This window comes from Rutilus rutilus (assembly GCF_951802725.1).
Source record: "Rutilus rutilus genome assembly, chromosome: 21".
NCBI classification, from domain to species: Eukaryota; Metazoa; Chordata; class Actinopteri; order Cypriniformes; family Leuciscidae; genus Rutilus; species Rutilus rutilus.
This window is the reverse complement of record NC_140226.1, coordinates 24,005,302-24,032,931: the sequence shown is the minus strand read 5'-3', so window position 1 is coordinate 24,032,931 and position 27,630 is coordinate 24,005,302. Positions and strand designations below refer to the sequence as shown.

Below are 27,630 nucleotides of genomic sequence, written 5' to 3'. Positions count from 1 at the left end.
TTACCCATAGACTGTAAAAAAAAAAAAAAAACGCACACACGCAACCAGGCACGCAACGCTCGTAGCTGAATTCACCAGAACGCGCTTCTGACCAGAGCGCGCTAGGGGTCCTAATCGTGTCAAACGTCATTTTTCCTTGCTGCGTCCCATTGTTGCCTGAATCAAAAATGCTCACTAGAACTGTGATCTCTTTATGGCTTAAAATAATGGTCTATAATTGTGACATGCGACTTTTTTCGCAAAATTCTTTAATTTTCTTTAATAATATGTATACATATTATTTACCAAACGTTTTGAAATATATTATATCTGGCTTCACTTCTTTACGGGTCCTTTAAGACTAAAGTAAACCGGTTTGGCAGGTGTATCGGAAGTGTTCATGATCACTTTTAGCTTCTCTTACCTGCACCAGGTGAGGCTACATAAAAGTCAACTTAAACTTCGAGAAGTCCCCGATCCTGGCGAATAAAGTTCGTTTTTGATAAAAGTAAGTAGAGAAGGTTTTTCATATTCCCTGAGATGAATCGGTAACCCAACGTGTAACTGACAGTAGCCTAATCGAGTCGGTTTATTGTGAAGTGGCATTTGTTTTGGTTTACTTCTTTTTAAAGTAGGCTATGACATCTCTGCTAAATAGCCTAGATTAAACATAAATATACCCAAAACATTTTCAGAGTATTCATTCAAAGTCAAGGTAAGTATATGTGATATGGAGCATATTTGATGGTCCCATACAGGAAAACTGACAGAATATGTTAAAAAGAAAATCATTGTGTTGACTTCGACAAGACAGTATAATAACTGGTTCTGTTAGCCTAATTATATCGTAGTGTAAAATATCATTACCGTGGTCAATATACCGTGTTTTTTTTTTTTTTTTTTTTTTTTTGACCATGGCAGTGGATGAAATAAATACCAGCTGCATTATGACGTGCACTTTATTTGACGTCACTGCTGCCTGCCACACGTGAAAAGCTGTCTGCGGTCTTGATTGACAAAAGCAATTAATTTAACCCCTGTGGGAAAGTAGATATTAATTTCTCCACCTTGTAGCAGACAGCTTGACATGATCAGGAGTGTCCCTTCGACATTCCAGTAGCTTTGTTAACGTGCATGATGAAAAATGTCGAATGTGTTTAAAAGCTTTAAGGCTATAATTAGGTACAAATTATCACTATTAGGTTGAACTTGAGGGTTTTGATGGAACCGAGTTGGTTCCAACAAACCTCTCAAGTTCAACCTGATAGTGATAATTTCCTAATAAGAACAGGTGTCCGTCATACTTTGTGCCATTTTTTTACTTTATATCATTCTAGAACCACATTTCTGTCTTTATTTACATTTGCATTTGATTTGATCCCTTTAGCAAAAAAACACTGATCATTTATTTTAAAGGGGGAAAAAGCACTGAATGAAGATTCTTGAACCTTGCTGATTAAGTTGTTTGTCTAAAGTGTTAAAGCAACCTCCACTGTAAGTGTCAGTGACAGTCAGATGTTTGCGCGCTCTCTCTCTATGGATCAATGCTGCATCCATAATTGTTCATTATCTCCTCCAACTGCAAATTAAGATATAATTGCACTGTCCCAGCATATTTGCATTTTTCATGCTTTATATTGCTATGTTAATCCCGGATTGACTAATTATCTGCGTAAGCGGTAATTATTTGTACAGTAGTAATCACAAAAATCATATTCTCATTGTTACGCTTGCCACCACAGCTGCATTTATTAGTTCACCCCCCTCTGTATGACAGTCACAGCACAGGTTTTACATGAATGAGGAAATGAGTGGAAAACAACACCATCCATTATTACCTGGGGACAGTAATAAGCCTTACTAAGATGCCCCGAGAAAAGCTTTGTTGGTACCGTTTCTTGTCAGATTTGGCGGACGATTTATACAATGCAAAGTTTACAGTATGCATCAAGCCTCTTGAGACAATAAAGAGAGAGAACTGCATCAGTCCTGCAAATCCCCATCCATATGTTCTCTGTTCACTGAGTTCAGTGCTGTTTTTGTGTCTTTGTTTGAATTCCCTTTTTTAAAAGTACAATCATCTTTTTCTGTCGCAGGCGCATGTATTAAAGCCGTAGGCTTATAGAACAGAAAGAGGGGATTCTTGTATTAGACATAAATCAGAAAAAGACCCAAGGCTCACATTATTCAGTGGCAGCTGACATTAGGGTTGGAAATAGTGCTTCAATTGCTCTTTAGCAGTGCTTTTCAAATGATTTTGCTTCAGGACTCGGATTTTACATTGGGCATCATGCGTTGGTCTAGCACAGTACCAAAAGTGTTTATTGTACGAACTAAATTTTAAAAAGTCCTTGAGACCAAACATGGACACTTACTAATATTGCCAAGACTTGCATAGGCCCACCAAAATGCAAAGTTCTGTTCTCAGAAGCCAATAATTAACCACAGTCTGTTTGTGTGGTAAATCAACCCTTATTTAATATATTTGGGTTGCATTTTCTTTCACGTTGTGTAGTTTTCTTCATGGTTTTTGAGGATAAAGGCATGTCATGCAATCTGTTCATGTTGGGATCTGCTGATTTTGTCTAGCTTCTAACAAGCGACATGAATTTTGGACCAAAACACTGTACGGAGATCATTTTGACATCTTAAATATGCATGATATAATATATGGTTAGTTGCATTGTATCATTTGCATTTAGCATGGCTCAAACGGATGGCCCACTGACCCAGGGCCAGTGTGAGAGGGTTTTGGTCCAGTTGACAAAATCCTTTTACCCTCTTGGTTGACCCTTTTGGGCTAGTGCTGTGTTGCAAAAAAAATAAAATAATTTACATTCTTTGATCTTATAGATCCATTTTTTTGCCTTGAAAACTTAAACGTTTGGTTCTCTGTGGTTGTTATACCTATATGATGGTCATGCTGGCTCAAATATTTTTTTGTTTAAATCACAAAAATTACTTCTTATAGTCATGAAAGCATTATTATCATACTGTATTGTTTTACAGAAAAACTCTATTTCTGAATTTGCAAAATGAACATGCATATTTTCTTTTTGTAAAGAAAAAAATATTTTAGTGAACAAAACTGATTTTTAAATGTTTGGGGCCTGTATAATTTAAAAAATGTTTTTGGAAACGTGCCTCACAAAGGCTGCGTTTATTTGATCAAAAAATACAGTAAAAATAAAAATATTTAGAAATGCTGTTACTCCAGTTCACTCTTACAATGTTGTTTCTCCAGTCTTACTCTACTCACATAATTATTCAGCAATCATTCTTACATGCAGATTTGGTGCTCAAGAGACATTGCTTATTATTATGTTAAAAAAAGTTGTGCAGTTTAATATTTTTGTGGAAACATGATACCTTTTTTTCCAAGATTTGTGATGAATAGAAAGCTCAAAAGAATATGATAAATGTCTTTGGTCTCACTTTTGATCAATTTAATGCACCCACGTTGAACATATACAATTTTTTTTTTTTTTAATCTGACCCCAAACTTTTGATCAGAATTGTAAATATTTCTAGAAAATGACATCACTAATACACCTTTAACTTTGTTTTGTTTTGCTTGTAGCACACCTGATCCCTCAGTGCACTATTACGTTGTTCAGTGCGTACTAATCCTCTTTAAAACCGCGTCATGAGATCAGGTTAGACTGATGATTCAGACAGACATTCTTTTGTGAGGTGATTTGGCAGAATATCTGATCGATGAGATGCTATTCGACATAAGTTACTTACGTAGAAGTCTTTAGGTATCTCCCAGTTTTAAAGCGCGTGAAGTTTTATGAACGTTGATGGCAGTTCAGTAGAGCAATTTTTTCAGCGCATTACATCAACAGCTGTATGACAAACTAGAGAAGAATTTACAGCACACAGCTGTTTAATACTAAAAGATCACGGGAGTGAAAGAGAATCATAGAGGTGTTACCAGCCGCAGCCTGGCATTTACTGCTACAATGTATATATGTAATGAGAGATTATTACAAAAACAGCACTTTGTGAAAAATGACCAGTTTGATGCAAGTTCTGGTCTTCATGCAGGTCTTACAAAGTTCAGAACTCCAGTTCACTTTCAGATATCTTGTGTAACAATAATGGTTTGTAGGCACTTTTAATGGGTAAAAAAACAGAACATGAACTTGGTCCTCCTTTTTTACTTTGGAAATAATCTGAAGCAACTGTGAATGATGTCTTTGTTAGTCATCTGCTTTTTCATGTGATGTCCTGAACTTGGGGTAGTTTTTATGTGAATGCAAGAATCATTCTTTTTTTTTCTTTTTTTTTTGCTCATTCTTAAGGTTAGGAACTTGAACAAACAAACTGTAATTTGTGTGCAACTCGTCCTGCATGTTTATGCTAGGAATCTAAATGAGCCATAAATGGATGTGAATAGATTTTTGACCCTTGTGTAAAAGTAGTATATGATAGTGGTGAGTTATTTAAAATAAAATAAAAACCTTGCGTGATTAATTTGAGTGATGACATCAATATCACTTTAACATTTAAAGAATGCCAAATTACAACAGTCCTTGTCAAACTGTTACTTTTTAGTTAAATTTTTTACTGCGTAAAAAAGGTACATTTCAGACAACATTCATCTTGAAAACAAGGGTGACTGGTAGGGTAACTAGAGTTACGAATCCCTCAAATAAGAAAGCAAATCAATGTATCTATTTAAATTATCTTCAGATGTAATGCAAAAAACAAGAAGGGGGAGGAAGTCACAGAACCATCACATATGCGTATATAACAAACATTCTTATAACCAAAATGTAGGCTATTTGGTTCAATAGGGGTTATACATTTATCTCTCTGAAAGTTCACATAAAATGTAATCTTCTCCATGGTAAATATATTTTTTTAAACTTCAATCCAGTCCTGTATTTGTGGCGAATTAGGTTTACCAACATCTAGTTATAGCTTTTTATTTTTGCTTGAAACAAGAAGTATTCTGTATTTGCTCCTACTTCCTCATGAGACCATTGAAACATTGCCAAGATAAAGTCATTACTTATCATTGGTTAGTGACTTGTCAAAGTCTGCCTAATCAAGTATGTCTCGAGCAGCGTTAGTTGGAAAGAACGGCCTAATTGGTCGGCGTCCTGGTATTACTATATTAAAATATTCAAGCAGGTGCATACAGGAGAATCGTCTTGATATGGCTGGTTTTCCAAGAATTCTTCAACTGAAAAGACTACGTTGAAAGTGACGTTTTGCAAGTACCTCGCTGAGTAAACCACAGAAATGGTGCACATGCCAGAAGCAACTCTTATTTGTTGCAAAAGGGTGCTTGATCACCCCAATATTATCCAGTGATTCATCCATCAAAAATCAGTTAATAGAAAGTGATGCATTCATCTTTGTTGCAAAATGAGGGTGTGGTGGTATTTAAAAGGAATGCTTTTGTATTATACTGTAGCAGCTACTTGTACATCGGGTACAGTTTATTTATTTATTTATTTATTTATTTATTTATTTATTTATTTATTTGTATTCATATTATTCGAAATTACTTTAAAAATGTCATACTTGCATACAATAATCCCACAATCCAACACGATAAGGCGATACATACAACCGGCGTAGCGTCATAGAACGTCTCTGAAAAGGTTCACGCCCACTTTTAGGGGAAAACAAACCGGCGAGCGCCATACAATCGGATTGAGGACATGTACTAACCCTTACAAACATGTAATTTGTATTTAAACATTTTTTTTTTTTCACACAATAGGCAAGTATTATGTATTTGTATTTAATTAAATTTTTCCACACAGTATTTTGTATTTTTATTTTATTTTAAATACATTTCCATGTATTTATGCCCATCTCTGCCTGCCATTATCATCAATATTTTGCTGTTATGGAAATATCATGAATTACGGATGATGCTATCGAAAGCTAAATCAGGCTAGTTGTATGGCTGGACAGAAAAGTGCACTCAGTAGCTACTCTAAATATAAAGACATAATATTATACATTTAAAGATGTTAACTTCTTAAAACCGAAGTAAAATCATTCACTGGCTACCTGGTGACTCGATGAGGTACGAGTAAATGTCCGGGTAAGACACTTCTGGCCACTGGGTGGGGTTGTTAAAGACCAATTTGACGCTGGTAGGGACATGTTTTTAAGTTGCCCAAATTAAGTTTATAAATGTATCGTTCACACTCTATGGAAGGCAGGGTGGACATATAATTACTCGACATATTTCATCTAAGTGATTTCTGAAGTTATACACGTCTGCCGGCTGTGTACGGACGTTGTTTTGTGCCGCTATTTTGTATTGAAGTCTATGGGAAGTCTGGTTTGTTTTCGCCTAAAAAGGGGCGGTTACGAAATTTACAGTTAAGTTCCCGGATGTGCCGGTTGTATGTATAGAGCGCGAATGAAAAATAAACAACAATGTCACCATGGCAACGGCGCACGCGAGATAGAAAACAATCATTTAGACCAGACGCCTGGTTATTTATTTATATATACCGTTATATCTATATTTGAATAAACAAATGTGTTGTGTAGTGTTTTGTTCTCTTTTATTTTCACATATAAATGTAAAAAGTAAATAAATATGACAAGCAAGTGTTTTTATTATCTTTTTTTTTATCTTTTTATCAAATAACGCAGTAAACGTGAATAATACATACATACAATTGTTACATACAATTCATACAGCCAAAAAAGGAAATATTAAAGATGGGTAGGTAATGTTTATGACGAAATTGTCCGAGCTCTCTGGCGCGTGATTATTGTGTCAGCGTCCGAATTCGCTCACTCATTTTTGTTAACTCCTTGCTGATGTAGTGCACTCATCTGCCATTCACTATGTAGGGATTAGTGAATGAGTGAACGAGTGAGCGGTTTCAGACGAATATCATGATTAAGATGTGTACGCTCACTTGTATTCAAAATGTTATTCTTTTTTATTTAATAGTTACATCACATTAGCCAAAATCTTTCAATTTTGTTCAATTTTTCAATTTCAATCAAGTGCATTTTGAAGTAGATTTTAAGAGACTTTTCTTTTTCTCTATCTTGGACATATATGTTTTTTTTTTACTTTGACCTTGTCTCTTTCTCTATGTTGTAATTGGGAACTCTACCAGCATCAGTGTCTCCATGGCTTGTTTGTAGATGGCCTTGGATAAGATGTAATGAGTAACAACAAGAAGGAAAGGCAAATCTGACTCAGACAGTGACTCGTGGGAGACACTTTTATTTTTTATTTTTACCCAAAGTCATCAGCATGAATATTAACACACTGATCATCACTGACTGACTCTGGCTAATATAATTAGTGCAATTATCAATGAGGTGAGCAAAATAACCTATTGGGTTATGTTGACATTTGATGTATTAATGAATAATTTACAGTTTGTCATATTAAAATGCTGGAGAGAGACTTTATAATAGATGAACATGCAATTGTGGTGATTTCATAGTCTGTCACCTTGTACAAGTGGTTAAATATTGCCCATAGCCTTTAAATAATTTTGTTATTTAAAACATAGTTCAGGTTCATAGTAACAGATGCCATAAGAAGAGTCGTTTTACATAGTAGAATTGAAAGCATTCAGGAAGATGCAAAACATCCTACAAATTTGGTCTATAGACACTTGACGTTTCAGAATGTTGGAATGTGAAGCAGAGGAAGATAAAATGATGTATCTTCTAATGTTTCTTTTACAGTGAATAACCCTATTCCTGCTAACCTCAAGTCTGAGGCCAAGAAGGCAGGCAAGATCCTTAGAGAGTTCACGGAAATATCCAACAGAATGGGACCTGACAAACTTATTCCAGGTAACTGTTGTGCTGCTGTCATAAACCAATTAGAAAACATTTATCTTTTTGTGATGGGGATTCATTAAATTAATCAAATTCAATTTATCCCTTTTTTTGAATTGATAAAAATCTGACAACATAAGGATCAATATTATATTTGTACCAAATTTTGTTTTTGGAAAACCTTGTGAAAAAGCACTGCAAGATCCATTAAAAAGAGTTACTCACTTTTTTTATTGATTTATAATTGATGAATTGCAAATGTTCTGTTTAGGGCAATGTAATGTACAAATTATTACATTCATTATATAAAAAAATAAATAAAATAATTAGTTTAATCACTTCTTCCGACCCATATGGAACAATTATCAATCAAAAACATTAATTTAACACCTTGCAAAATTGATTGTTGATCAAATTTATTTGATCGTTTGACGGCCCTAACTATATTGACTGAATTTCTCAGTTTTCTTTTTTTTATTTACACAATACAGTGGACCCACACAGTATTTGGACCTGTAGAAGAAATTTAATATGTTCTAAATGTTTGCATTTTCTTATATTCATAGAATCTTATAAAACACGATGGTACTTAGGTCAAGGTAATATAATGCACGAGGATTGCATGTGGATGTCCCATGATTTTCTGCTACATTGATGGAACAATTAACTGTTATACTATACAGAACGGAGGATGCAGCAATGTGTTAGTTATGGGACATGTTGTTCAGAGACTAGAAAGAAGAAAGGATGCCCTCCCTTCTTTGTCACACTCTACAGCCACTCTGTATGACTGTATGATTGCTGACCTTTCGTGGCAAGGGAATAAATAATCTTTAAAGACAATTGGCACATGTTTGTCTCTTATTCAGTGATTTAAAATGGTTTGCCACTACAGACCCTTACAGTAATAACTTAAAAATGTCAATGCATTAAATAAGAAAATATCAAACCAAGTGGTTTCTGTAGTTCATCATATTGACTATGGACATGGTCTTCATTTCATGCTCATCGTCTATTGTTTTATACTTTAAACTTAAAGGGATAGATCACCCAATAATGAAGATTCGGTCATTAATTACTCACCCTCGTGTCGTTTCAAACCCGTAAGACCTTCGTTTATCTTCGGAAACATAAAATTAAGATCTTATCTTTGATGAAATCTGAGAGCTTTCTGTACTCTCCATTGACAGTCAACGCAAAAGTTCATAAAGAGATCGTAAAACTAATCCATATGAACTGAGTAGTTTAGTCAAAATTTTCTGAAGAGACATGATCGCTTTATATGATGAACAGATCAGATATGGTAAACGGAAGCTTATGCGTGTTCGCTTGACGTACGAGAACCAGTGAGGTTCGTTCTCGTGTTATGCAGCACATTTGAGCTTCAGCAAGAACCAATGAGGCTTGTTCTCGCACGTCAAGCAGGTTCGGTTGAGCTGTTTATGTTTGCTGATCAATGTTTAAATGTGAATAAAAGAATAAATTGAATCTGTTCATCATATAAAGCGATCGAGTCTTTTCTGAAAATCTGAACTCAATATGGATTAGTTTTACGATCTCTTTATGAACTTTTTGAAGCGTCAAAGTTGCGTGGACTGTCAATGGAGAGTAGTACTTAGGCTTACCATAGTGAATCAGGGTAAGACAAAAACACGTTTTGGAAGGATTGATGATGTATTGGCTCAATACTTAAATTTAGTTAATTTTGAACAAAAAAGTTACATAGTGTACCTTTAATTTTAGTGAAATGTTTTAAAATGGTGTTGTGCCAAAATAAATGCCACTTTGATATGTATATGCATTGACATTCATACATTTTTATTTGTGTCAAAATACTTGAAGCCACGGTTCCTTGTGCTTTAAGAGCGTAGGCTAATCCTGATGCAGTAATAGCACACATGCCAGACATGTAAGTGCTATTAACAGCCCAAAGTTAGCATTTCTGTTGACTGATGTCATTTGTGTACAAGACTAGCAGTCTTTCTGCCGGTCCATTGCCAAGTATCTGTTCATGCATGTCTTCAGAAAGTGACATGAATGCAGTTCACTCAGTAACTTCACCATATCTGTGCAACCTGTGCAAAAACACAATGCACCAATCAACTCTGCCTACCTGTTTCATCTTGCATTTGCACTTTTTCTTTTCAGTACTTGTGTCTAGATTCAGAACAGTTTTGCCTGCACAAGTCCAATTGTAATATCTCCTGTTCATTTACTTCTATCTTTTCCACAACCTGACACCAGCTCATGTCATTGCCAAGGCTCAGGGACTGGCCATCCTGTCAGTCTTCAAAGCAGGTTTCATGATCACTGCGAGGGGCGGCAGTGGGATAGTGATCGCAAGACTCGCTGATGGAAGTAAGTGGGCTTTACTGACCATTCTGACATTTATTCTGAGTGTAAAATATATATACACGTAGTAGGCCTATATTTGCTTGGTGAGGTCAGGAGATTGTATAGTTTGTGACATACTGTAGAGTACATGTTCAGATAAACTCTAAATCACAACTATTATGACAAAATAGACCAATTTGTGAAAATGGGGAGTTTAATGGGTTTTGGTGTAATTGATGTCTGGCAGCTGCCTTATAGCAACATTGAATAAACAAACACTTAGAGCTTCATTGACTTAAGTGTTTTTCTTGTTTTTACTCATTGAATTTTTACATTATTCTGAGACTTTTTTGAGGATTGTAGTAATCATTATTTAAACTTTGGTAATAGCTAGTATAATGGACAAAGGGTCCCACGTTTGGGCATTATATATTTTAATCTAAAAAAACTTTGTTTGTTAAAGTGACATGTATCAAGATTTAATCTGTTTAAAAAGTTCTAGTATATCCCAAATTAAGTTTTTTTATTTATTTATTTTTGTTTTTAAATATTAAATTGCGTAATTGTTTTCTGCATTCTGTTATGAAGGATGGTCTGCTCCTTCAGCAATTGGCATTGCTGGACTCGGTGGAGGATTTGAAATTGGTCTGGAGGTAAGTTTTTATTTGACACCAGACTCTTTAAAAGAACAACCAATTTCTTTAATTCAGGTACAAATCATGGTTTTGGCTAAATTGTGTAAAAAGAAACAAAAAAAGCTGTGAGAAGGTAATTTTTTCATTACTTTAAAAGTCCTCTTGGGTTCTTTAGTAGAACATCTGTGATTACGTTTTTTTTTTTTTTTTAACAAATAGAAGGAAAAAAACATCTAGGGCCCTATCTTGCACCCAGCGCAATTGACTTTGAACACCGACGCATGTATCATTCCTATTTTGCACCTGACACACAGCGGACTTTTCCCTCCACAGACGCACGTTGGTTAACTAAGAAATACACTTGCGCTCCCCGGGGCGGTTCAGCGCAAAGAGGAGGCGTGTTCCGGCGCAAACGTTCCCTCATGCTATTTTGCAGGTTTAGAAAACAATTGCGCCACTGACCGAAAAAAAACAGTTTAAAGTCAGTGGCGCGTTGCGCATGTTATTATATGCTATTTTAAGGGCGCATGCTTGGCCTTAATCAATGGAGCGTGTGCACAACGCGCATATACTTTGATTCTCTCATCTACACACAGACGCAGCAGTTATCATTTTTGCAAATCATACATTATTACGATAGATAGATAGATAGATAAACATTTTATTATAAAAGCATACATCTAGCTTACACATTTACCCAAATTATCATACGCCTGTTTAACCGAAGTTAATTTGGGTGTGTTTCTCCATCCCCAACGTCCCTGACGAGAACGTCGGTCTCCTCGGCTGTGAACCGCTCCTGTCGTGCGCCTGGCAAATCCGCCGTTATAATAGGAATCCGCTTTAGAACAAGCGCGCCTGCTCTTAAAGGGAATGTGAGATGTCGCTCTGATTGGTTTATTTCACGTTACGCCCAAACCACACCTATGAATAATGAAGCTACTTCAGACCAACCCCTTTTAGATTAGATTAGTCATTTATCCCGCCGGGAAAATAACAACAGCGCCAAGACCCGCCCACAAAGTTACTTGCGCTTTGCGCTTTGACACTTGCGTTTCAGATCGTTAAAATAGGGCCCCTAAAGTTAGGTGTGGACAGGACTAAAGCTTATAACATGGTAAGCACCTTAGTAGTAGATACTAAAAGTTTCAGTCTCACTGATTTTGAGTCAGTAAAGTGTTCAAGAACAGTTGTGCAACATGTTTATTCATGTATTAGATGAACATCTTGGACTACACTATGCTGTATGCCTATGGATTATGCTCTGTATGCAGACGCTACTATAGGTTCCTCATCAGGGTATAATTTGTAAATTACTTCTCATGCAATGTCATGCAAAAAGTATGTTTTCTTTCCATCGAGAATGTCTGAGTCATGCATAGACAAGAATATCAAGACATTAAAATATTTGCCCTGTCTGACTTGGCTGTCTTGTTTTGTATTTCTTTTTCTTCCCATCATCCATCATCTGTCAGTCATTTAGAATATTTGATTGTGAATAATCTTATAGGTTAGTTTTAATTATGAAGAAGTGAAAAGAAAACTAATTGATAGACCTTGTGTGATAATTAACGTTAACAACAAAACGATAATACAAATAAAACATAGCCACACTTTATGGACAAATGACTTTACTTTCGTCAAACATATCACTTGAGTTTGATTTATAATTAAATGACCTGTATGGATACTAGATTTCACTATCATTTACTAATAATAAACAGGTGCTCCCCAAAATAATTGTGTTTTCTTTTTTATTTGAATTATGGTCACATTAACAGTAAGTTTTCCCTGAATCTTGCAAGGTGTTCTGCAAAAGCATGACCCATTATGTATTACTCATTACGACCTTTTCCCTAAACCAGATGTCAGCCTTTTGTCAGGAGCTATTATTAGCTCAAGTGCTGGCTTCATCATTTTTCAAAGCATAAAGTGGATCCTCATATCTCTGGCACAGGAAATCACTGTGCATGTGGCATGTGCCCAGCGAGGTCATTTGTCAGCATCAGGCAGAAGCTGCACTTTGTTTCCTGACCTTGGATTGCAGCTCGGATGAGTCATTTGTGTACCGAGCGCCTGTGCATCTTGACACTTTTGATTAATTTCTGGAGTTGCCTTCAGGCGCTGTGGTTAGCACTGCGGTCTCTGTCTCACAGTAATGTAGCAACACACCTGATAAGTAGCAAGGGAGTACAGGAAATATCGATTTTATCTTTAGGCATTAAAACCAGAGCATGTCTGAAACCGGTCCAAATCTTTCGACACCAACAAGCATTTAAAAAAGCTTAAAAACTATTGCTGAATATAGAGCAACTTTTTAATGTTTTGCTGGTGACAGATGCACAGTAGTTGGCGGAGTGCTTGTCAGAGTGATGTATAGCTAGATTGTACATGATGGTCACACTTGCCTACTAACATTACATGGTCTGGTGCTTGAAACCTGAGCTGATTTTAATAAATGGAGAGAGAAAATCATGTTGTCAGTTGTGAGATTAGAATAGGCAGTTCTGAGTAATGAAATGTGTTTTAGGGCTGGTAGTATGAGATTCTGCTATATTGTGAGATTCTGCTATATCTACAGCACATCTGTGGCACGAGTTGACAAAATTCTACAAGCAGAAATCACTACAGAGTTGATTAAATTATTTGATTATAATGACAGTCATTTAGTTTTTATATATATTCAGGTAAAGGCACACAGTATCTGATTTTTTTTTTTTATTCATAATGTATAAAGTTAAAATAAAATAGAAATAAAATAAAAAAGCAGAAAAACTAAATTAAATTAAAAATTAAATTAAATTAAATTAACTTTCTTTGAAATTACATCCCCTGGTCAACTTTCAGTACAAGTAAAATTCATATTGACTTATCATTCTTATACTCAGTTTTTGGTTTAAAATTCAAAATGTATAAAGTTAAAATTATATAAAAATAAAACAATCAGAAAATTTTAAACTAAATTATTAAATAATTGTTTTTGTTTTTTATTATTCTACAAGCGGTAAACACTACAAAATTGATTAAATGATTTGATTATAATGACAGTAATTTAGTTTTTATTTATATATAAGTAAAGGCACAATGTATAAATGTTTTTGGTTTAAAATACAAAATGTATAAAGTAAAAAAAAAAAATATATATATATATATATAATCAAGCTTGTATATTTAATTTCAATAATTTCACTTAAATGGCAATGGAAATTACCTATTAATTATTATTTAAGTGAAATTACTGAACTTAAATATACAAGCTTGATAAAAATGATCATTCTAGATGAAAATTTCAGATGGCACTTAGAGGCTTTTGCATCTGAACTCTTCATATATATATATATATATATATATATATATATATATATATATATATATATATATATATATATATATATATATATATTATTATTATTATTATTATTATTATTATTATTATTATTATTATTATTATTATTATTATTATTATTATTATTATTATTATTATTATTATTATTTTTTTTTTTTTATATATAATAAAATTATTATTCTTTATTCCAGACCCTTAGGTCCATATCACAAAGTAAAGAAACAGAAAGGAGTTTAAGCGAAATTCTTAATGCATCATTAAATGCCACCTGTAGCTTTTTCATTATAGCTTTACTATATCTACACCATAGATGTGTCGTATAAAATTAAAATAAAAAATCTGAAAAATTAAATTAAAACTTTCTTTGAAATGACATCCCTTGGTCACCATTCACATTCATAAGAAATTCTTATTGACTTATCATTCTTATACTCATTTTTATTAAATTAAATTAAAAATACTTTTTTGATTTTAAACCATCCATCTAATGCTTCACATGAAACATGACACATGTCCTCTTCTTTTCATCTCCAGTCATCAGATTTTGTCATCATATTGAACCAGAGGAGAGCTGTGGATGCTTTTAGTAAAGGAGGGAATCTCACACTTGGAGGAAACTGCACTGTGGCTGTTGGGCCTCTTGGCAGGTATGTGTGTTGATTTTACAGTGTAATACCCCATTCTGTTGCCAGGGGTCAGAATAATGCAGAGTCAAGGTATGGAAACTTAAGCGCTTTGAGCAAATGTCCACTGTCGTAATTTGACATGACACTTTTATTACTAAAGTGTTTTTTATCTGGATGCATCTGAAAAATCAAAGGTTATGGCTTAAGGAAGAAAGATTTGATTTATGTAAAGAAATTGATATTATGATTGTTTTATGTTAATGAAAGTGCTGCCAAAGCAATGTGGACAGGGATGAGAAAAGAATTGCGCAGTCCTTGAGTGTTTGTGAGTTGCATTGTGTTCCATTTGTTTGTAAATCAAGCATTGAAGTCCATTTGCTTGGAGCAAGTTTTTAAAGCGTTTGCATAGGCGATGGAGGGCTTTGACAGCATTTGTCTTGAACTGTTGATTTAGTGCATTTACGGATAGCAATGAAAGGAAAGCTCTTGCTCTTACGGAAAATTTCAAATAAAATCAACAGAATATAAAAGCCATCTATATCTTTATCACTTCACAAGGGACTAATTTTCTCTAATGATATGTTTATACAAAAAAATTTATACAGTTGTGAGCTGCCAGCTTAAGCTATCACCTGCAACACAGTCATTCATAATTTGACAAGCATGAGCCTGTGCGGAAAATACTGTGAGAATTATAGATAATGAAGGGTGTCCATACTGTACTTTAAGAGCCATTCAGTAGTGCTAGTTTAAATTACAGCTGCATTGTTCTCCGGTGAATCGGTAATTTTACCTTTATTGACGGATTCTGCTGTGTTTGTGCTTGTTTGGAAAGTCCTTTTTTATTCTCACTGCTTTAATTGTTGTTTATGGATCTCGCCAGAATAGAGCTGCAAGCAGTATTACACTGAATGGTTGCATGCTGCACTACAGTATAGCTTTGAAAACTAGGCCTTAAAGGGATACTCCACTTTTTTTGGAAATGGGCTCATTTTACAACTCCCCCAGAGTTAAACAGTTGAGTTTTACCGTTTTCGAATACATTCAGCCGATCTCCGGGTCTGGCAGTACCTCTTTTAGCATAGCTTAGCATAGATCATTGAATCGGACAAGACCATTAGCATCTCTCTCAAAAAAATGACCAAAGAGTTTCGATATTTTTCCTATTTAAAACTTGACTCTTCTGTAGTTACATCGTGTACTAAGACCGATGGAAAATAAAAAGTTGCGATTTTCTAGGCTGATATGGCTAGGAACTATACTCTCATTCCTGCGTAATAATCAAGAAACCCGGAGATCGGCTGAATGGATTCGAAAACGGTAAAACTCAACTGTTTAACTCTGGGGTAGTTGTAAAATGAGCCTATTTCCACTTAATGTGGATGTGTTTGATTGTTTTTGATTTGGATTAGATCAGGTTTGGATTTGGTTTGGCAGCAGTGACTGCAGGTTGTATGTGCTCTTTTGAAATGAGATATTCTTGGAATAGAACCTCCTTACCACCTACTAGGATATATTTTATATAAATGTCACATCTCATTCTTTTAATAAAATCAAGGTTTGCATCAAAATCAAGGTCTCTTTAGTTGGTGGACAATGAAACAGATCTTTTATAAATATTTTAAAGGGGTCATATAAGAAAGACAATGTTTTAAATAAAAATTTAAAGAGCTGCAAGATTAGTTTGTTGAAAGCTAGTTTAGCCATTCCAAAAACTTTAATGTCGAATCGTTATAGTAGGGCTGACCGATATGACCAACATCTTATATCCCGATATGAGTAATTTATTTTGTGATGGCAATATATTTAAAACTAAATATATTATTTAACTTAAAATAAGTTTAAAAACATAAAAACATGTAAAGTATAAAAGAAAAACAGACCCTATTAAGACATGGTCGTATGCCTGAGTCTGCATTACTCTCAACAAATCCCAGTGATTATTACCCTTAGTGTAGTTTCATTCTCCCATTTGATTCCACTATTATCCTTGACTGTGTAGTGTTTATTCCTTGCATATAAACAAGTCTGACTAAGCATATTTGACAGGAATTTGGAGGCAGATGTGGCGTTTCGCAGTACAGCGGCTGTCTACTCGTACTGCAAATCTCGTGGCCTTTACGCTGGAGTGTCACTCGTCGGTTCTTACCTCATTGAGCGCAAAGAAACCAACCGAAAGTAAGCACATGTCATTGGTTAAAGAGTGTAAATGTTGAAATAAAGCCCTCAGGCTCTGATGTTACCTCACATTTTGACCTACTTTGTGTTTTCATTGTTATACTGTAGTTTCGATATCTTATGTGTTCCTTACTTTTGAATAGGTTCTATGGCCAAGACATTCGTGCTTCTGCTATTCTCAATGGAGATGTGGAACCCCCACCTGAAGCATTTGATTTGTACACCATTTTGCAGGACTACACAGAGAAATACACCACCGACTGGCAGAACAAACACATGCAAGCTTCAAGCAAGGTTACTTTGTGCACTACTGCCCCATGTTGGCCCCAAACTAAAGCTGGCTGAGCTTCAAGCTACTCATAATTTTAAAGTAGTTTAAGTACAATCCTGCTACTCTTTTGAAAAAGTAGTCAGCTAGACTATATATATAATATATGTAAATATAAAATAATGTAAAATATATAGCTTTCTGGTGATTTTTGAGAGACTATGAGAGTTTTGAATGGATGAACAAGCAGAGCTATCAGGGTGATAGCATCAAACTTGAATGAATACATTAACAACAAATACACCATCCAAAAAAATAAAAAATTAGTGATGGAGTAGCATTTAACTAAATATTTCACTGTCACTAAATATGTTAAATGCAGGACAGGGACTCTAAACTGTGAATTGGTTGTGAATCGTTTGTTATTATTTAATTTGATCATTTACATGAACTGTGTCTGAACAAACTGATTTACTAGAGTGAATCAGACTAGATGAATCACAAGAATGACTGTAGATCTGAAAGAGATAGTTTAGTCACAAATTCCCCATGTCTTTTCTTTAAGAATCATAGTGTGGAGCAATATAGCCAGGAATTTAATGAAAAACATGTTGAAATAGCACTGTTGAAATAGTCTTACAGGATTGATACACTTCTCATTTGCATCACCAGATTAGCAACAAAATAAATATTCCTCACCCATTCAGCTACTCTTTAGCTCTGTTTAAATTGCCCGTGTGATTTGTCTTTGCATGCTGAAACATCACATTCATTTGACTGACAACATCACTCATTTGAAGGGTTAAGTAACTTTAATCTCTCTTACTTGATGGGATTTAAAGTCACACTATTTTCCACTGACAATTTGGTCAAATGAACATTTTTTTGACTCATTTTGTTCATTTGAGTCATGCACACAGGAACCCCTCTAGTTCAACCCCTTTAACAATAGAGTACAAACTTTTTTCACAAGTATGCAGTTCCGTGAGTTTGGAATGAAGAAATTACACCTACATAAAGCATGAGAAATATAATCTGCTGACAAATTCTTTCAACACATTAGAAGGTGATTGTGAGCTTCATTTGATGGCTACTATAAATCAGACTTCTATAAAACACTGTAGATGACAGTAATATAGGCTTTCCACTTGGCACTTCATTTTGGTCACTGGGGTTATGTGGGGAAAAAACTGTGGTCTTATGAAATCAGGTCACCCATTTGATTGCCTGTCATAGTAATGAGTATGTTATTTAGTTTTATAAGTTGGAATGAAGCAAAATCAATAGGTCTGTGAATAGCACAATAGTATTACACTATTAGAAATACAGTGAATATTCAGTTGCTTGTATACTTTAATCCAATTAATATTTAAGGCGCAAACTGTCCTTGCATACTGATTCAAATTCACAAAAAAAAGTTGTTCAGTTGTCCTTTCAAAGACTTGAACTAATTGATTATGTTATGGCTTCACTGCCAGTCTCTGTTTATCAAGTTCACTGGGTGAGAGACAAGCCTGCTGATGTATATTCGGGTGTCTCTGTTTTCACAGATGAGTTCAGCACCATCTAGACCAAGGCCTCCCACACAGAGAGCTGCCTCCTCTTACACACCCAGGACTCAAGGTAAGACCCCGAGTGACCTCTCAGATCCGCACGCATTTCATCTTTCAGAGTAGAAATATGGTGACTGACTGAACTCGCATAGGTCTAAAAAACTTTTTTTCATATAGTTGTTGTAAAATTAGAAGGAAGTTGCCATCTCCTTGCCTCTGATTCTGGGTGACTCTTTTATGGTTATGTTGATTAAAAACTGTATTTATAACTAAATTATATTTTCACAGCTCCTGCATTTGTGAAGCCAGTTCTTTATCCGAGCTTAGACAGCTGGGATGCTGAAAGCTCAGGTGAGTGCTTTTATTTTATTTTATTTTATTTTATTTTATATTTGTAATACATTTTATTACATAGGACTATGTCAGTGCCTAAGAAAACCTAATTCAAAAGGTTTTGTGTATTGCTGTTAACACAAGCTTCTCACACAGATAATAAAACTATGAGGAGTGTTTTTCCCTACTTAAGTAAAATTATGCTTATTGTTAAAACAAACACTTCACACCTGTGACTATGGTAATAAACTGACAGAAGAGGATTTGACTGTGTGTTTTGTAGCCCACCCTGCTTGTTCAAGCATATTATCAAGCAGAATATCCGAACAAAAGGGATTATTCCTTCTGTATATGATGAGGTTAATCAGATCAATCTTTTTAAAGCAACAAAAAATACCTGTGAGAGTAAAGATGACAATGTGGTCATGCATTTCATTTGACACTGATAAAATATAAAGTGGATTAAAACCACTAGATTAGCAACGGCTAATTAAATAGCAGAAATGCACGAGAAGAAACACCCAGTGCTGTGTGAGATCCTTTCATTAATCAGCTCAGCCTATGGAGGATGATTTGTGTTGTCGTCAATTCAACTCCTCTAACATTCTCATTTATTTTCATTAGGTTCCTAAAGGCCCGTGTTTAAAGTTGAATTATAGGGATTAGATTAAAAAAACGCGACGGAGTGGCTTTGCCTGCCCCGTTTAGAAGAAAACCACTCAGACTGGCTGGGAAGATATCGAAAGAAGCCATGAACTGTAGACTGGCTGTTTTCCCATCTTCCTTTATTCAGGAAGGGCCTCGGTGCTCTTTGCCATGTCACAAGTCAGCTACACAGCAAACGCATTCTTTCCCACAGTGAGATGACATTTTTATCCATGTGGGGAGATATTTTAAAGGCCGCTAGCTAATAAGATGATGTGTGTGGATTCAGGACTGGTGGATTTTGTCACATACAGACCCGAGCATCAAAACATTTGGCAGCCTCCCTGTCCTTTAAATAGGACAAACTTGGAGGAGATGCCGTCCTAAATCACCATAAGTCCTTAAGGCTACTTTATTCCTAACAGTACATTTTATTCCAAACGAAACGGCAGACGAGTACTCGTGCCAATCTTTAGTACACAAGTATAAAAGAGAGCAATGATTGATTATGAAAACATTATAATGCTAACATTTACACAGTGATTTTAAGTCCAGGACAGCCAACAACAGCACTCAACACTCAAGGGAGATTATAGTGTGTTCTGCTCATAAAGGACAACTGAAAGGAAGCAAATGCTGCAGTCTTAAGAAAACAGCTAGATGCAACGCACCAGTAACTTGTTTTTTTAAACTATTGATTAAAATAAGTTGCTCATAACCCTTCTGAAAAGGCATCTTAAACCAGCTTAAGTTGGTTTTGTGGTCTTAGTTGGTCTTCCAGCATGGTCTGTTTGCTGGTTTTCAGTTGATCAGGCCAGATAAAACTATCTTAAACAAACATAGTCTAAAGGCTGGAATACACTATGTGACTTTTGCTCTAATTTACAATCTTTACAAGTCACACACTAAGATTTTGGGCATTGGGAGTTGACTGATTTCACAGAAAATCATGTAGTGTAGGATGAGCACAGACTTCAGACTTTGATTTCATCCAGTCAGAGGATATCAAACATGTTTGATGTTTTGAGCTGATTTTAGAGTATATATTGTGGTAAAGTATCAAATCTTTGGTTGTAGCGCTGAATATTCAGATTCTTTGTTGGCTAGAACTGAAATATACTAGTGTTTCTGTCCATCGTGAGCATAGCAAGCTGGATTGAAAACAGCTTTTGTACCTGTATGTGATTGTTACTGTTCTGTCCTCTTTAAGTCCTTCATGGTCAGAAGAAACAAGAGTGCCATCAGAACGTTGCGCATCTCTTAGAAGTGCATGTCGAGAGGTTGTGTTTTCTTCTGGTGTCTCTAACTTACGCAACTGCAGTTCACTCAGTGTGAGCGAATGATGTAATGAGAGAGGGCGATCAAGCGTGCTAAGGCTAATATAAACTAAAGACGCATTCTGGTCGTAGATAAATGACGTGGGGTTTGTTGTCACAGGTAAAGTTGTTCTTGAACGCATGGATGCCAGCAGTCAAACATATCTGCTTTGCAGAAAAAAAGTTGGCTGTACATTTGCATTCCGTCTAATTACATAAATGAGTGATACTTTATTCACTTACACAATAATTCAGACAATAATTCCTTGTTGAAGTGCACACAAGTCGACTCATTGAAAATTTCTAAAATTAGATTGAAAGAACTAAATTATGTGCATTTTAGTATTACCTCCACTTCTCTCATGCATACATCAGCCTGAGAATGATTAGCTGACATCCCTCATTTCCTGTGTTTACTCTTTTAATTAATTTAGGTGCTATTATGGTGCATTTGTTCGGTTATTTTTAACTCTGTTGATTCAGATTTGTAATTGATTGAAATGTGCACGTGCCTCAGCATGATCCAGACATTTAGAGACTGCTGTAGACAAGGTTTCATTGTTCACATCTCCTTCAGGTGGGAATAGGAGTCCAATTCCCTGCTGTGATGTTTAATTACCGGATTTAGTTAAATTACATGTTAATATTCTGCTGGTTGATAACAGTCATTCTAAATCAGCACATACCTGGCATCCTAAATCATGATTTCGATTGTCAACTGCATAAGACACTAAACCATCAGCCAACAGCAATCCTTTGGCCAGAGGAGGATCATGTGTAAGCGAGCCAGATGAGTTGTACAAGGAACAGATACTGTTAGCCAACAACTTGATGTGTCTTTCAACAGCCAGTTGTCATTGCTTAATTCAGGATAAGTAGACAGGTACACCTGTTGTATGTCAAAGCACGGCATTGGATGACTTCATCAAAATCAGGACAACAGATGTCTCCTGTTTATTTTGCTAACTTTTTTTTTTCTACAGCAAAACCGTACAGAACAATACAAATGCAAAAGAGCGTTTTATTATGGATCAATTGTGTTGTTTGTTTTTTAAATAGTTCCCCAAACCCTCCTGCTCTCTACTATTGGTCAAACAAACATATCCCCTCCCCTAAACTTCTGCGATTGGTTGAGCCAGTGTTGCTTACTTTTGAAATTGCCTCAGAGGCTCTGTTTTCACTTTTCAGTGGATCATTATCATTTACACAGCCTCATATCTTCTTTTGTGTTCCACAGAAGAAAGAAAGTCAAAAAGATTTGATTATGATTTTATTGTTCTGTGAAACACCAGATATATATAAATATTTTAAAACTGTCCATAGAATAAAAGTCATTGGGGTCCATTGTTGTTTTGGACCCCATTGACTTTCATTGTATGAACTGTGTTCCACAGCAGAAAAAAATTTAAACATGTTTCAGACATCTCACCTCTTCCGGGAGTCTCCCACATCGTGGGACGCTACTTCCCGTAAATGAGTTTTTGGACGTAAACTTTTAAAAAGACACTTTTGGGTGAACTATCCCAGTAAACTTCACATTGGGAAAAACACTTTTAATGAAATGGTTTGGAGGGACTTTTGATTTTATATGTGTTCTTTTATAGAAGTTGCAGATGTGTTACTATAGAAAGACTTCATCATGATACAATAAAACTGACTACAGTCTTTTGAAGATGAGTCAAAGAGATACTTATCTCTATTGTTACAAGCTGAAAAAAGGTCTCTGGGTGTGTGTTGACATTGCTTGTTATTTTACTGGCAGACATTTCTCTCCCCCTAATTATCATGATATCATTTGTGAAAAATGAGACCGGGAAAACTCTCACTCCTCACCGTTTCATTAACACTCCTTGCCCTCCAGATCATTAAAGCTGTAAATAATACAGTCATTTAGATGGATCCCTGGCCTTAGGAAAAGTTGGTTAGAGAGCCACCCTGATTTCTAAAGACTCTTTTGTCTATAAAGGGATAATGTTTTATGAGCTTTTGATTTGTTGAGTGTAATGGCACGTTGAGCAGCTGTTATACGGGTTTCTCTGAATAATCCTGCTTTCCCTTTTCCTTTGGAATGAGAAGTGAGGTTGTCAATTGTTAATTAGCTCTTTTGCATTCCACCATAAGGTGCCAGCGATTATCTATGGTTACATCAATTGGATTTGGTCACCGTGTACCTGATAGGGCTTAGCCCACGCACCAATCTGAGATTTAGTAGCGCAGAGGAGAAATGGTAGGCCCTCTTCCCTGTCATGAGCTGTCACTTTTTCAGATATTGCGTGTGCAAGTAGAAAACCGCATAGCTCAAATGTCACCACTCTGCCAAAATACACATCCCTTCCAGATCTGAAGAAACTCTGGATTGTATTGCTGTCTTACGCCCGGCTTGTCATGTCTTGCTCTTGTGGTAGTGGGAATGAACATTATGTCGAATGGATGCAGTTATTTTAGGATACAAGTCAAAAGCGTTTAGTGTGAAAAACGGCTCGACTGAAGCTTTTGGCTATGCCTTAGGTTTATTTGGAGTCAGGAGATTTCAGAGCAGGTGCCAACAGTGTGAAATCACATTCCAACTCTGTCTGATTCCCTGCTCCTCTCTTATGTCTTCACTACTGAAAACCCCCCCGCCACCAGTTTCCCCCCATTCTCCGGGCTCATACTCCAGTTAGCATCCTTTGGTGACACTTGATGCATGTTGGATGCCAATGAAAAAGAGTCTAAAACCACATTGGAAATCTGGGATTCAAAATTTGTTTTGAAAATAAAAATAAGGCAGGAAGTTTTAGTTAATTCAAAAGTGTTAAACAATAAAGAGGTGTAAAGAGTACCTGAAAACCATACTTGAGTAAAAGTACTGATACCTTACAGCGAAAATGACCGTCTCAAGTCACCAATTCCAATACGACGAGTAAAAGTCTTAAAGTATCTGATTTTAAGTAACGGTACTTAAGTATTTTACTTGTACTGAATGTGGGCTCAAAGATGCTCTAGTCCTCAACACCTAAGATACATCTCTTTTGTAGCAGAAGTTAGGTGCCATGCAAAATGTAATGGATAATTGCATTTCTCATCACAAATGTATTGGAGTAGAGTGTACATATACTTATTCAAAAATAGTCAAGTAGAGAGTAAAAGTTGCTAATATCTTTGATGCTCAATAAAAACTACAAAGTAGCCAAAAAGATACTTAAGTAACTAATTACATTTACTCAGATACTTTACACCACTGGTTATGACATAAAATAAAGGAAACATAGTTGTGACGTAATGGATGTAGCGACAGATTATTATTATTTTTTTCTACATCAGAGTGAAACGGATTATCGTAAAGAATAAAAAAATTATTGTGAAACACCAAATATATATATATTAAAATTGTCCATAGAATAAAAGTCATTGGGGTACATTGTTGTTTTGGACCCCATTGTCTTTCATTGTATGGACCTGTGTTCCACAGCAGAAAAAAAATATACATGTTTCAGACATCCCACCTCTTCCGGGAGTTGGATGGAGGCAGATCTGAATGCGATTTGTAAAGAAAAACAGGAAAAAAAGGGCCGGGGTTTATGGGAACGATGGGCATTGGAGAGGTTCGCATATGTCCTTCATTTCCCTGGAACATCGAGTTATGACTTTTTAATTACAAATTATGAGGTAAATAAATGATACAAATTAAACATGCTCGAATGAATTGTTAACATTAACATTAACTAAAATAGGGTGAATTTTCATTTCATGCCAAATTTTAAGATTCTGCTCAAATTTCTAGGTCACTAATCAAAGGTCGTCTTTTGGACACTGTGTTTAACCAGACATCAAGAGTAGGCTAAAGTGTTTTGCAATTTGGTTAAAAATGTGTTGTCTGTATTGAAGGAATAACATCGATTACTGTAAATCTTTCATTTATTCCAGCTTGATGCGTTAAATCACATAGTCAAGAGTTTGAGTAATTGAAGGTTTACGTTTGCTGTTTGTTAACCTGACAGCAGAAATGATTGCAGTTGTTTATATCTTAACATGTTGATAGACAGATAAAGAAAGGGGTTTTGCCCCTGGCTGACAGATATTATCTGCAGATGTTAATACTGTGTTGCGCACCACCATCTATTAGAGTTGGAAAGTTTTGTGGTGTTTAAAGTGTGTGTGAGCGAGAGCGTGCCAATTAAATGAACCAAAGTGGGCTAAACTGTTTTAAGAGAACACATGCTGCTCTCTAGTGTTGACCATTTGCTATTACAATTTAATACATAATAGGCAAGTTTTTAATATCACATAAATGTACTCATGATTATGTTAATATAATGTCACTCTAAGCATGTGACATGCTTGTTATATTAACATAATCATGAGTAAATATGTATGTTATTTAAAAACTTGCCTATAATCTGTACAATTGCATGTGCAACATTTATACATTTAATAATTTATCAAACTGACTTACAAATAAGGAAAAGCACATTAAATGCACCATACAGTTTAATTCAATAGCCCTAGTCATAATGCATATTGTTCCACAGCAGTGCTGGAATACCATTCCAAAATAATTTCAACAAAATAATTACAAATGCAAATCACAGAAATATATAAAGTTTACATATAATAAACATTTGAGAACACAAACATGTTAATAAAAAAGTAGAACTTTTAAAAATGTATTTATGCATTAATAGTTTCATTTGAATCAGTTCATGAATATGTTTTACTAAATATTTTATTGTTTTTAATCATATATTATGCTTTAAGTAGCCTTCATGCTGATGGCTGTAATTAGAATTACAATTTAAAAATGCTACAGTAACAAAAAAAAAAAAATCATTATGTATTTGTTCATGAATATGTTTTACTAAATGTTTTCTTTGTCTTTAATAATGAGGAATTAGTTTGAGAACCATTAGTTATATTATTAAATTGAATAAACTGCCTTTACTCTGATTTGTAATTAATTCGAATTTCAAATCCTGCAATAACTAAACAGTGTTTTCAACCAGACGATGACGGTCCCTCTGTTTGTGTTGTAGGTCAAGCATCAGGCGGCGCTCTAGTGGTCACAGCTGTGCATCCGTTCAGCGGCCAGCAGCCCGGGGATCTGAGCTTTGCTGCGGGAGACCGCATCACTGTTATCACCAAAACTGAGTCCCAGTACGACTGGTGGGAGGGAGAACTACGAGGGCAGGTTGGGATCTTCCCAGCCAATTTTGTGTCCTATAGCTGAAGTACTTAAGATGCCCAAGAAAAGCTCAATTTGATGACAAATGATGTCTGGCCTTTTCTTTTGCACAGCTTGAAATGAAGTTTATGAAGGAGGTGTATATTTTTAGGAGCTCTAGAGGTCAGTGTTCCTCTCACGGGTTGTATGAAGGGATAACAGCGGGTGTTTTTCAATGTTCCTGCCATTGGTGAAGAATCCTCTCCCATTTTTTTGTTCCGTTTGATTATTGGTATGTGGGTTGACTAGTAAAACGTTCCTTTTTTATAGATTTATATTTTTAATTATGTTATAGTTTAGTATTGCACTGGAATACAGTTATGCTGTTCAATGCAGACACACTGATTATCACTGAAACGCATAAAAAGTGACATTGTGATATTTTAAGCGCAGTTGCTCCAGGTATTTGAAACATGATAGCACAATGGTTTGCCATCGGCAACACACAACTGCATGTTGTGCCATTTTTATTCTCTGATTATAACAGTGAACAGTTGTTGCAAACAAATGTTACTACAAACGAAAAGCTTTAAAATGGTTATGAAAACTATAAAGATGCCTTATTTAAAGTGTTATGAACTGTAAACTTTTAAACTTCACATCTGACTTGATCTGTTACTTTGAAAAGTTGTTTTTTTAAGGAAGTGTTTGAGGGATTGCTTTAATTTATTGCTCTTTGCACAAATGTTAATTAAACATGAATGATTGTTTTCCATTTTTAAAATGTCTATAAATGTAAATTAGTTCTAATAAAGATAATTTCCTACATTTTTACACTTATATTAATTTATCTGTGGTGCTGGTGTAAAACTTATAATTAATTTATCTTAAAATAAGAGATATATATTATATTACCTAAATCACATTGCTCATAATGAATGGCGGTAACACTCCTTGCCCACAAGGAGTCATACAAGCTAAGCATCTTATCCTGAGTAACGCAATCAAATAGGAAGCACTTTCTGTGCACTGCTGTTAAAAATGATCTATAAATAAGCAAATTATGTTCTGTAACAGCAACATGCAAATTCTTTTACATCTGGAAAGAAAAACAACTGAAGCGGGATGTTCAGTTACGTGCTATACCTACATGTAATTTTGCCTCAGAGGTATACATAGATCATATGTATATGTAGTGGAAAATGTAACATTACTGGTTATTAGTTGTTACTGTCGAAAGACTTCAGCTGATTGAATGTGTTTGGACCCTTGGGTGAGGTTAAATGTATGCTGTACTGGGATCTTAATATGTGACCACTTTGTTAAACTTTCATAAAGAAACTGTAAAGACATCCAAAAATCACAAATGTAATACTGGTGACTCATTTAAGAAGCAGCTGGGTTGGAAGTTTTTTTTTTTTTTATAAAAGACAAATAGTAGAAAGTTCTAGACACATAATAATTCAGTTCTAGTAATGATTCTATT

General features: G+C 35.2%; 1 protein-coding gene across 2 annotated transcripts; it reads left to right on the top strand.

Moving 5' to 3' along the window:
- Positions 1-356: 356 nt before the first annotated feature.
- sh3yl1 (SH3 and SYLF domain containing 1) lies at positions 357-26,983 on the top strand. Of its 2 annotated transcripts, XM_084392799.1 has the most exons (11): positions 357-487; positions 7,675-7,785; positions 10,015-10,128; positions 10,693-10,757; positions 14,620-14,732; positions 16,761-16,889; positions 17,033-17,183; positions 18,708-18,780; positions 18,999-19,061; positions 26,017-26,171; positions 26,279-26,983. In XM_084392799.1, coding segments are annotated over exons 1-11 (1,095 nt in total). In that variant the 5' UTR covers positions 357-486; the 3' UTR covers positions 26,399-26,983. The 2 variants fall into 2 exon arrangements, with proteins under 2 accessions (XP_084248925.1, XP_084248926.1); XM_084392800.1 differs by having other exon boundaries at positions 26,017-26,332.
- The last annotated feature ends 647 nt before the right edge of the window (positions 26,984-27,630 follow it).